Genomic DNA, 11,294 nt, shown 5'->3' with positions numbered 1-11,294 from the left:
CAATTCATTGCTTGGAAGCTCCTCAAGGAAGGCGGTGGCTACATCCACTCAAGGCCCAGGATTGCCTATGGACTCAGGCACATGTGGGAGTGTGAGGGAGCACATGAGGTGTGGGGGGGGGTAACTTAGAGGAGCCTCTTGGTGAGGAGTGGAGGTGAGGCCTGGGGAAAGTAATTTGGGGAGAAGGTGGCAGTCTTGATGGAGAGATTGGAGGTGGAAGGAGCGCCTGTGAAGACACTATGGGAACAGGGGTTCCTGAGGGAGATATTCCCTCCCCGCCCCACACACACTTTCTGCCCGAGGCCCATGTGAGGCGACCTGCCAGGCTTTCCCTCCTGCCAATCTCAAAATTGAGGCCGGGTGCAAAGCAGCCGTTAAGTGACCAGTCAGGCCTCAGACAGGCTGTCCTAGGCCTCATTTACTCCCCATCAAATTGCAGACAGGTTGGGTGAGGAAGGCCACCCAGGGAACTTTATAGGCATGCCCTCACAAACCTCTCCCCCACACCCCATTGAGCCCTTGCCTGCAAACAGGTCAGCAGGATTCTTAAAATCTGCTCTTGATGTTATTACAAAATCAATTTCAAATAAACTGTGAAAATGCTTAGTCAAATTATGCATTCCTAACAATACACTTAACTAATACATAGAAAATGGTCTAACTCTACCATGTATAGTTTAAAGATCCAGAAATCTTCTGAAAGTACACCAATCAACTAACTAGAAATATGATCAGAATGATATTTTGGGGGCATGCCCTGAGTGCTAGAAGATGCAAGAGGGACAGTCAGAGCTGTCTATGTTTAGTGATTTCACCAAGTTGTAAGGCGCATTGCCAAGTTTCTTGGAATGAAAGGGCGAATGGACTGGCATCATTTTGCCTTCCCTGCAGGATAGATAATGACAGGATCTGTCTGCACCCCAGCATCTGCTGTCTTTTTTCCTCCCTGTAAGGCAAAAAAATAAAGGTGGAAACATTGAACAATTGCAGCATTACAATCCAGAAATGAATTCACACTGGTCATGTCAAGAACTCTATTTAACATTTCCTTTCCTTTAATTCCTCCTCTCTCTGTTGAAAGAAGTCTCCCTTACTGGGGCACAGATGCAAAAATATAGGCCACTGTCCAGTAGATTGACAGTGTATGCTGGTGCGCTGCTTAATTCTGGCATACATCACAGCTGACGCTAAACTTGTCCTCCCACGCCATTCACATGTGAACACTTCCAACAGTGGATGCTGTTGGCAATTGTGACTGGGAAGTTTGATTGATTTTTATCCATCCTTATGCTAAGATGCTGTAGTCTATCATGGTACCTCTGCCATAGCTCTATTTAAGATCAGCTAACACTGCTAAAAAGTATTTATTTTATTTTACTGTTTTTCCCATTGCAGTAATAGCAGTGATATATTTGATTGAGTAGAACCACTGATTAAATAGAAACTACCCACGGCATTCAACCCAGGTTAGTGGACTGTGGAAAATTGCAGAACAGTTAGTTCTTTTCAAAGAAAAACAACATTGTTCCTGAAGAAAATTTATGATGAATATTTTTAGAAGCCCGCCAAATTAATTGTTACTGTTGTACCTTAGCACAAGTGAACATTATTTTTTTTAAAATTTCAGCCATTTACATTGAGATTAGTCAACCGTGACGGTCAGCACAGTCCTGATATCTGCACATGGGCTCTTGAAGCAAGTGATTGTTAAACAGCAATCAATAATGAAAATCCTTCCTGACATTCTCTTCCTAACCCAGGATACCAAGAACAATTGTAGTGTTAAATCGAAAATCACAGCATGTGCTATATTTTCACATGACATAGATTAAGATACGTTCCACTTCCTGAGAAGGCTTTGAGCTTTATGCAAATTTTGTAGGTTTTATTTTTAGCCCACATGTTTAGACTTAACAAAGTATTTTAATTACTGCGCCTTTTTTAAATGACTATAATGCTACCCAAGTGAGATTAACAACCCTCCAGAGCGTGAGGATTAAGGCTTTAAAATAGTGCCGGTGAAATATGAAAAGAAACACTAAAAAGAACAAGACCATGTGAACAGATGATACTAATAGTGATCCAATAATTCTGTTCAGATATCTTGGTCACTACTTCTCTACTTCCAGACCTTGCAAATGAATATTTCAGGATTGATGTTGAATGATGACTGTGATTTCCTTCAAGGTGACATTACTGCTTTATTTTAAACATTGTGATCATAGTTAACTTGCATACGAAAGCTAAAGAAATGGTGGGGGGGTGGCACGATTCTCCTCAAAAGATTCTAAGTGTCACAAACTGGAGTAAATCAGGCTGGTTCTTTTCAGCAAGAATTTCAAAATAAATCTCCCACACTCTGCGCACTGCAGAGTGCCTCAGCATGAACTACGCTGAAAATCAGTGGTGGAGAGGCCAGCAGTATAGCACTGAGCAAGCCACTGCACATGTACCGATCTGTTAACACCAAGGTCGGTGCATGTGCAGTGGCTCTGCACTACTGGCCTCCCATTCCCTGGCCTACTCAATTGCTGGCCAGCCCCGCAATCCCCGCATTACTGCCCACCTCCCCCCAACAGCCCGATCGTCGGCCACCTTGAATATGCCCGGGCCAGCCTAGACCCACCCCCCCCACCCCTCCCCACACACGCCTTGATGACCTCCCTAACCCCGATCCCCTGATAACTTCCCCCAACCCCCCCACCACTGACAGCTATAACCTCGCCACCCCGCAATCCCAACCTCCCCCCCAGCAGGCTGACTACCCCTCTCCCCCCAAACCCTGATGGCCAGCCCTTATCACTGGCCTCCTTCCCTCTGTCACTCAGCCCGAAAGCAGAGTGGCTGCGGGACCCCTCCAACCCCCAAAGTTTGCACCCCCCTGAAGTCCCTCATCAGACCTCATCCCATTGCACCCCAACCCCTTGACACTGCCTTATGCCCCGTGGGCAGTGCTGAGGGTGCCCCCTGGGCATTGACACTTTGTCCCTTGGGCAGTGGCAGGGGCCCAGGCCGACACTGCCAAGGCGGCAATGCCCAGGGGGCACCCTCAGCACCCAACCTCCGACCCTCTGGGGGCCTCGATGGCCCCCCTCCCTTCACTCCAGCGGGGCAGGGCCACCAGCTCCCCACAAGTGGGAAGCTATAGCAAACCCTGCTGGAGTGAAATACTCCTGGCAGGTGGAGGGGGTGGGGGGAGGGGTGGTGGTGGTGGATCTGGTGGGCCCAGAAATTTCAGTCCTGGGCCAGCTAATGAGATTTAACAGTGATGTAAATTACCATTATCATAATTAACGCAGCTCCATGCTGATTTCTGGAATCGGAAATCTGGCTGCTGGAGAATTGCGGAGGACATGGTGGCCAGTGGGGAGCCTGTAAAGTGACCTCCGCTAGAGTCTCCCAGCCTACTGCACTACAAAAGCAGCACAGTGGCCTCAGAGAATCGCCCTCATTGTGCAGGGCGTGTATTTTTATTATACTTCTATATTTACATTTCAAAATCAATAAAGCACTTTCAAAGTCTTAACTCTTATATCAGATAAAAGTAGCCATTAATTTCAGTTGTCCTGATTATTAATCATTTAATGCAAATTACTCATAAGCACATCATTCTTGACGGTGAAGTCTGAACCTACACGTAATTGCTGAAAAAAGATCCTTTCCTTCACTAGATGATCTTTCAATTTTCCTCTCATTAAGCCCCCACCTTCTGTTATATCTGGTGTATTTTTCCAGACATTAGAAGCATTACCCACTGGGGATTACTACATAAAGCAGAAGGAAAATCTAAACGCAAGAGCAGCTGTGCTCACTGATCCGAGCTGTGGGCTAATCAGTGTTCGTGCTGAGGTAGGGTAGATTTTAGGTACACAGATTTATCTAAATGTTAGAATATACTGGCACTCTGATAACAGCTAATAATTCTACAGTATTCTTTCTGTGTCTACCTAGTGATCTGTGAATTATGCAGCTAATCATTTTGGCTATATACAATGCACCACAGTCACACTTTTGTGAGTGTAAATTCAGTTATAAGCTGATTATTAGTCAATTAATGTAAGCCACTTACAACAAGTGGTCTGTAGTGAGGGTAACCCTGTTGGTCACATTCGCGTGACGGTTCACCGATAACGTCTATTGCAACATTATGTGACTATACATAATCTTTAATCTCTGATGCAACTTTTTACATGTTAAATTCTTAGCCACAGCTGGAATGACTCAGGAAGGCATATTGCCTGAGCTGGTTTTGGGGGGAGGGATGGTGGATAGCAAATACAGTTAAAGGGAAAATTAAATTTGGAAAAATGTTGTGTTCTGATTTCCCAATTGAAAGATGAGTACTGCAGCTGGGGAAAGTTAGACGAGCAAAAGGAAAAGAGCTAACAGCACAAATCAGCAAGAAAAAGCTCGTCTGTTTTTCCAACTAGAGCAGCAAAATAGATTGCATTGTTTGTAAGAGTGCTTACTGATGATTGTTATTTGAATTTACCAATTATACAGTCATGAGATTGTACTTCTACACAGCTCTTCGTGTGGAAGGCAACAATTCTTATGAAAATTTACTGACTCGACAATTCTTTCACCGAGTCAGCTGGATCAACCATACAGAGGCAAAAATGGCAAGTCAGGAAAGATAAAATAGCAACGAATAGGGAACAAGCCTACCATTGCGGTTTGACAAAACCCTCAGGCTCCATTATCAAGTTATATGAATTTAAATTTAATTTCATTTCTAAATGCTTAAAATGGAAAGGTTTCAGAAACCTATTTGATTTGACTTTCTCTAAACATACCAATTGTTTTAGAAACACCCCAAATGATGACTTCTTTTCGAGTTTCTTCTCAGGCGTTTCTCCGGCTTTGATATCGTTGCCATTTGGTATTGACGCTGAAACAACGTTTGGTTGTTGTGAGGAGGAAAGGGCTTCCACAGATTTTGTTCTCTGAGGTTCTTCTTTATTGGCCTCTGATAAGGACTTTCTCTGTTTTGAACTGTCTTTGCCTTTCTTCGTCGCATCAGCTGCCAAGCCTGTGTCCTGAAAAGGAGAAGGTATTGTGAAATGAAGTCTTCCCATTTTCTGGAGACTGAAGCAGAAAGCGTGCCGTTGTGTTGCTGATGTGATCTCAGTAATAGTAAAAGGGTATGTGCCTGGCTGGAGAGATGTGCCCGAATTTTATCGGCACGTCCGCCCAAGATTTGTAAGATCCTGCCTGAGGCCAATGGAGAATGCCGTTCTGCAAATCTTGCTCGCCCCAATTCCGGGGTACATTTGCCAGTAGAATTCCAGCCATGGTGTGAAAAGATAGCATTCTGGTTTCTGGAACACTTAGAGCAATTCTGGGTACAGTATTTATGGGCCTCACCTTGTTGGGACCAATGTCCCTGCTGGCAGAGTAACACGTAGCTGAGAACTGAACTCAACGTGGCAGTGTGGAGGGGAAAGCAAGACAAGGAAGCAAAAACAAAACTTAAAGGGAATGATCATGGAATATCAGTAAGGTTATTTAAAAAAAAGGTCAGTGAACGGAAGGATTAGAATGAATAAGGTTGCTAGACAAACGGGCAAGTTGGAGTTTTACTCTTTAAGTAATCTGAATAAAATCAATGTATTAGAAACACCAGTTGTGCTTGGCGTTATAGAATAGGACCATAGAGACCATCAAGTCTACACTGACTCTCTGAAACAGCATTCCACCCAGGCCCTCCCCCGTAAACTTGCATGTTTCCCATGGCTAATCCACTTAACCTACACATCTTTGGACACTAAGAGACAATTTAGCATTGCCAATCTGCCTAATGTGCACACCTTTGGACTGAGAGAGGAAACCGGGGCAGCCGGAGGAAACCCATGCAGACACGGGAAGAATGAGCAAACTCCATACATAGTCCCCCAAAGGTAGAATTGAACCCGGATCCCTGGCGCTGTGAGACAGCAGTGCTAACCACTGTGCCGCCTTTATGATATAAAGGCATTAATAGATATGTGACTGTGGCTTAGATTAGACTAGTCCCTCAAGGATTAGAATAGAATAAAAAGGAGGGTGTCACAATTAATCTACTGCAAAAACTGAATTTAGGAATAAGACAGGAAGAATTATTTTGAATTTATTAGAAATTCTACACAGTCCATGGAAATAGAACACATAGTAAATTTTATAATTCAAATTTTAATGGCATGTTTGTTTTTATACTGTTTTAATAAAGTACATGACAGCTTGGGTCACTTGAATTTGCAATGTAAGCTTTGGATGTCTGTATTAAACAATCCTATTGCCATATTTCACTTCAAACCATTGGCTGAAAAATCAAGGTACTTTTCTTATTTATAGAATTTATTAAAATGCGGCTCATTATTGGGGTGACTTTCCCAGTGCACTGGGCTGGGAGACATAAACAGAGGCCGTCTAGCGGGCATCCCCCCTCCTCGCATCTCCAGCAGCTGTATTTCCGGCTCCATCAGCCCTCACCAGGAATCAGCCTGGAGCTGAATAAATTATTTAAAATCTGTATTTTAATATCATTAGCGAGCCTGGGACTGAAGTCTCTGCGCCCACTAACTTACCTCCCCACCCCCCAACCAAGTGAGGTGGTTCACTCCAGTGGGTTTACAACAGCTCCCCACTAACGGGGAGCTGGCAGCCCAGCCCTACTGAAGTGAAGGCTAGTCATGATATGGGTATGCCGGCATTGGACTGGCGTAAAGACAGTAAAAAGTCTGACAACACCAGGTTTTAGTCCAACCTATTTATTTGATAATATACTCACAAGCTTTCGAGGGACACCCTCTTCGTCAGGTGAATGGAGAGTTCTGGCCTCAGACAGAGCATATAAAGCACAGACAGTTTAGAGATTACTGATTAGAATGCGAATCTTTACACCTAACCTGCTGTTCAAGACCTGAAGTGGCTGATAATGTGAGTGGAAGGAGCACTGATCACAGTTTAAAGAGATGTGTATTGTCTCCAGACAGTACAGTAAGTGAGGTTTTGCAAACCCAGGCAAGTCACGGGGGTTACAGATAGTGCGACATGAACCCATCAGCCACTTCAGGTCTTGAACAGCAGGTTAGGTGTAAAGATTCGCATTCTAATCAGTAATCTCTAAACTGTCTGTGCTTTATATGCTCTGTCTGAGGCCAGAACTCTCCATTCACCTGATGAAGAGGGTGTCCCTCGAAAGCTTGTGAGTATATTATCAAATAAATAGGTTGGACTAAAACCTGGTGTTGTCAGACTTTTTGAAGTGAAGGCTAGCCATGGAGGTCCCCCAGAGGGTCAGGGGGTAAGGAGGGGGTGTGCCTCCTCAGCACTGCCAGCTTGGCAGTGCCAGCCTAGCCTCCTGGCACTGCCCAAGGGGCAAAGTGGCAATGTTCAAGGACCACCTTGGTACTATCCACCAGGCTTTGAGCAGTGTCAAGGGGCATGGACTATTGAGGGCAGGGGTTCTGGGTTGAGGGGGGGGGGGAGTGGTGGGGATAGGGATCATGAGCAGAGAGGAGGGCTATTGAGGGCTGGCCATCGGGGTGGGGTTCAGCCTCCCGGTGGTGGGGTCAGGACTGGTGGAGGGGTGAGTGGGGGTAGTAGGGCTGCCATGGTCAGGGGCAGAGGGGTGGTGGAGAGAGAGCGAGGCAGGCCAAGGGGCATGGTTGTGGCTGGCCCAGACATGTGAGGGAGGCCAGAAATCAGGGTGGTGGGGGAAGGTCACAGGCCAGCGATGCAGGGTCATGGGTTTGGCCAGTGATCGGGAAAATGACAGTGTAGACTGCTGCATGTGCGCCTGTCTCCATGCTGACAGACTGGCGCATCACAGTGGCCCACTCAGCGCTATGCTGCCGCCCATAAGATAACTACCAAGGATGGCACAATGGCTGGCACTGCTGCCTCACAGCGCCAGTACCCGGTTCAATTCCAGCCTTGGGTCACTGTCTGTGTGGAGTTTGCACATTCTCTCCATGTCTATGTGGGTTTTCTCCAGTTGCTCCACTTTTTTGGATTTGACTAAAGACACTTTAATATATGTAGCGTCCATGAACCACAAATGCATAAATTAGAACCACAACCCCTGGCCATGACAAAAACAATGGAGGTGCTGGATTTGGAGTGAGCGTTTGTGGAATTGGACCTTCAAAGCCATCTTGGAAAGCAGGAGATCCTCTTCATCATGGCAAAAGTTTCAGGCTTTTTTATTTGTATCCACTCTTACAAAACCTATCAAACCTTTGAAGAACTCGTTTAGTGTCACTTCGCCATCTCCCTTTGACTGAAAAAAGACTGAGTGCTAATCCTTTCCAATAGGCTAAGGTATAATAACCTTGTATTTCTCATGTTATTCTTGCAAATCTTTTTTGTACTCGCTTCACGTTGCAAAGTAATCAGGGATACTAAGAATCATCGGTTGAGTCGGGCTGTGGTGAAATAATACAACTGGCAGCCAAATAGAGAGGGAAAATACTGCTTGCAATTTAAAGTTTATTTTATAAATATAGCAAACATAATTGTATGCATTACATCAAGTGTGATCAAAGCAAGATTCAGTACAATATTGTAACTTTTCTGGTTTCCAATTCTATCGCTCTAGAAATAAATTGTGCTTGGTTTGCTTTTATAATGGCCTTATTAACCTTACAATCTTTGCTATTTTTCCCCTACCGCAGACAATCCAAAGCTGCTTGTTACTTTAATCTAAATAAAATAGCATAGTCTGGAGCTGCAACATCTACAGATAAAGAGTGACATGTACACAGATGACCTCTCTGTTGCTTCGTCAGCCACAGAATTAACTACAAAGGTCCTTTATATTAGTATCGATGATGTAAAGAGTAAATTCATGCCAATGCATCTTCTGCCTGTGAAGTCAATGGATGAAAAGTGACCTCACTGCTGAAAACAAAGCCACAACTGTTAAATACAAATAATAGGGTGTCATGCAAGACATTTCTCATGGTTCCTGAAAAGGCAAAAAAATGAAGTTTTATAAGTAATCATTGAGGATAATGCTCCAGGTAAATGACCATCTCATGTGTATATAGCAAATATACTCACAATTTAACTACATCGTTTAAATGTGAAATAAATAATTGCAAGCAGTATTTGTGCTCTCTTTGGCTCCCATTTGTATTACCATTCCCCAGCCCTGCTCAATCTATATGGTTCTTAGTATCTCTGATTTCTCTGTTGAAAGCAGTGAGTGAGAGGGATGCCCAGAGCCAAGTGTAAATGAAATAAAAACACAGATGAATCCTCTAACTGGGGTGGCAAACATTGCGTGGTGCCTTCTGTGTTGGGGAACAAATACACTCAGATATACTTGAGAAAAAGATTGACTATATAATTTTCAATGAGTGCTTGAAGGAAGGACCTCAGTAGCTTTGTGGCCTGGATTATTCCTTAGTATACCCTCCTTAAAAGGTTAACTACAACCAATACTGGAAAAATGTTCATTTTACAGCTCTATAATATACAATGGGCTTGATTTAGCTCTGTGCAAATGAATAGGGTTTTTGAATGAGTTAAAATTGCACCCAAAGAATTTTCATGCATGTTCCATGCATGTTGTGGACAAGTCCCCAGGACCGGATGGAATGCATCCGAGGGTTCTGAAAGAAATGGCGGAGGTTATAGTGGATGCCTTGGTGGTTATTTTCCAGACGTCGCTGGATTCCGGGGAAGTGCCGGAAGATTGGAAAACGGCTAATGTTACGCCGTTGTTTAAGAAGGGTGCCAGGCAAAAGGCGGGGAATTATAGGCCGGTTAGTTTAACGTCTGTTGTAGGTAAAATGTTAGAATCCGTCATTAAGCAGGAAATTGCGAGGCATCTTGAAGGGAGTTGCTTGATAGGGCGGACGCAACATGGTTTCATTAAAGGGAAGTCGTGTCTGACAAATTTACTGGAGTTCTATGAGGATGTGTCTAGGGCAGTGGATAGAGGAGAGCCGGTGGATGTGGTCTTTCTGGATTTTCAGAAGGCGTTTGACAAGGTACCTCACAAGAGGTTATTGCAGAAGGTCAGGGGACATGGAGTTGGGGGTAGGGTGTTAGCGTGGATAGAGGATTGGTTGTCAAATAGGAGGCAGAGAGTGGGGGTCAATGGGTGCTATTCGGATTGGCGGTTGGTGACTAGTGGGGTGCCCCAGGGGTCGGTGCTGGGGCCTCAGCTATTTACCATTTATATAGATGATCTGGAGGAGGGAACCGAGTGCAGGGTGTCGAAATTTGCTGATGACACCAAGATTGGGGGAAAGGCAAATTGTGCGGAGGGTGTGGAGAGTCTGCAGAAGGATCTAGATAGGCTGGGCGAATGGGCCAGGAAATGGCAAATGGAATTTAATGTTGGCAAGTGTGAGGTGGTCCACTTTGGTAGGAAGAATGGTAGGAAGGACTATTACGTGGCGAAAAACTGCAGCAGGCGACGGTGCAGAGGGACCTCGGGGTCCTTGTGCATGAGTCGCAAAAACCCAGCTTGCAGGTGCAGCAGGTGGTCAGGAAGGCGAATGGGATGCTGGCCTTCATAGCGAGGGGGATTGAATATAAAAGTAGGGAGGTCTTGCTGCAGCTGTATAGGGCATTGGTGAGGCCGCAGCTGGAGTACTGTGTGCAGTTTTGGGCGCCGCACCTGCGCAAAGATATTTTGGCCTTGGAGGGAGTGCAGAGGAGGTTTACTAGGCTGATACCGGAGTTGAGGGGGTTGAGCTATGAGGAGAGGCTGAATAAACTAGGCTTGTACTCGCTAGAGTTTAGAAGAATGAGGGGAGATCTCATTGAGACGTATAAGATGATGAATGGGATGGATAGGATAGAGGTGGAGAGACTCTTCCCGCTCAAAAAAGACAGTAGGACTAGGGGGCACAGCCTCAAGATAAAGGGGAGGCGGTTTAGAACGGAGTTGAGGAGGAACTTCTTCACTCAAAGGGTGGTGAATCTCTGGAATTCTCTGCCCGTTGAAGTGGTGGAGGCTGCCTCGCTAAATATTTTTAAGAAGCGGGTTGATGGGTTTTTGATAAGAGAGGGGATTAAGGGTTATGGGGAGAGGGCGGGAAAGTGGAACTGAGCCACAACAGATCAGCCATGATCTTATTGAATGGCGGGGCAGGCTCGAAGGGCTAGATGGCCTACTCCTGCTCCTATTCCTTATGTTCTTATGTTCTTATGTCCTCAGGATGTAATTCTACTTTATAAAGTTTTTGAAACTGACAATTTATAGGAGAGATGTTCCTTTTACTTTCCTGAGGGTGTTGACTCCTTACTGACTTTGCAGACTTGTAAGTTAACGTTTTTGTCTTTTTATTCCGCAG

At 44.9% G+C, this 11,294-nt stretch overlaps 1 protein-coding gene across 4 annotated transcripts in view; it reads right to left on the bottom strand.

Annotated features, from left to right (window-relative positions):
• Positions 1-400: 400 nt before the first annotated feature.
• The window catches only part of bcas1 (brain enriched myelin associated protein 1), a 113,764-nt gene continuing 102,870 nt past the window's right edge, over positions 401-11,294 (bottom strand). For 3 of the 4 annotated variants that reach the window (XM_080205005.1, XM_080205006.1, XM_080205007.1), the window contains exons 11-12: positions 4,797-5,039; positions 401-946 (exon numbers count right to left, since the gene is read on the bottom strand). In XM_080205005.1, coding sequence (XP_080061131.1) covers positions 872-946; positions 4,797-5,039 — 318 coding nt within the window. In that variant the 3' untranslated portion in view covers positions 401-871. The remainder of the gene's footprint in view (positions 947-4,796; positions 5,040-11,294) is intronic. The other variant, XM_080205009.1, reaches the window with a different exon arrangement.

The sequence above is a fragment of the Carcharhinus amblyrhynchos genome, chromosome 16 (genome assembly GCF_965287045.1).
Source record: "Carcharhinus amblyrhynchos chromosome 16, sCarAmb.v2.hapA, whole genome shotgun sequence".
In the NCBI taxonomy this organism is placed as follows: domain Eukaryota; kingdom Metazoa; phylum Chordata; class Chondrichthyes; order Carcharhiniformes; family Carcharhinidae; genus Carcharhinus; species Carcharhinus amblyrhynchos.
The sequence above is the reverse complement of the archived record's forward strand: the minus strand, read 5'-3'. Positions and strand labels throughout refer to the sequence as shown.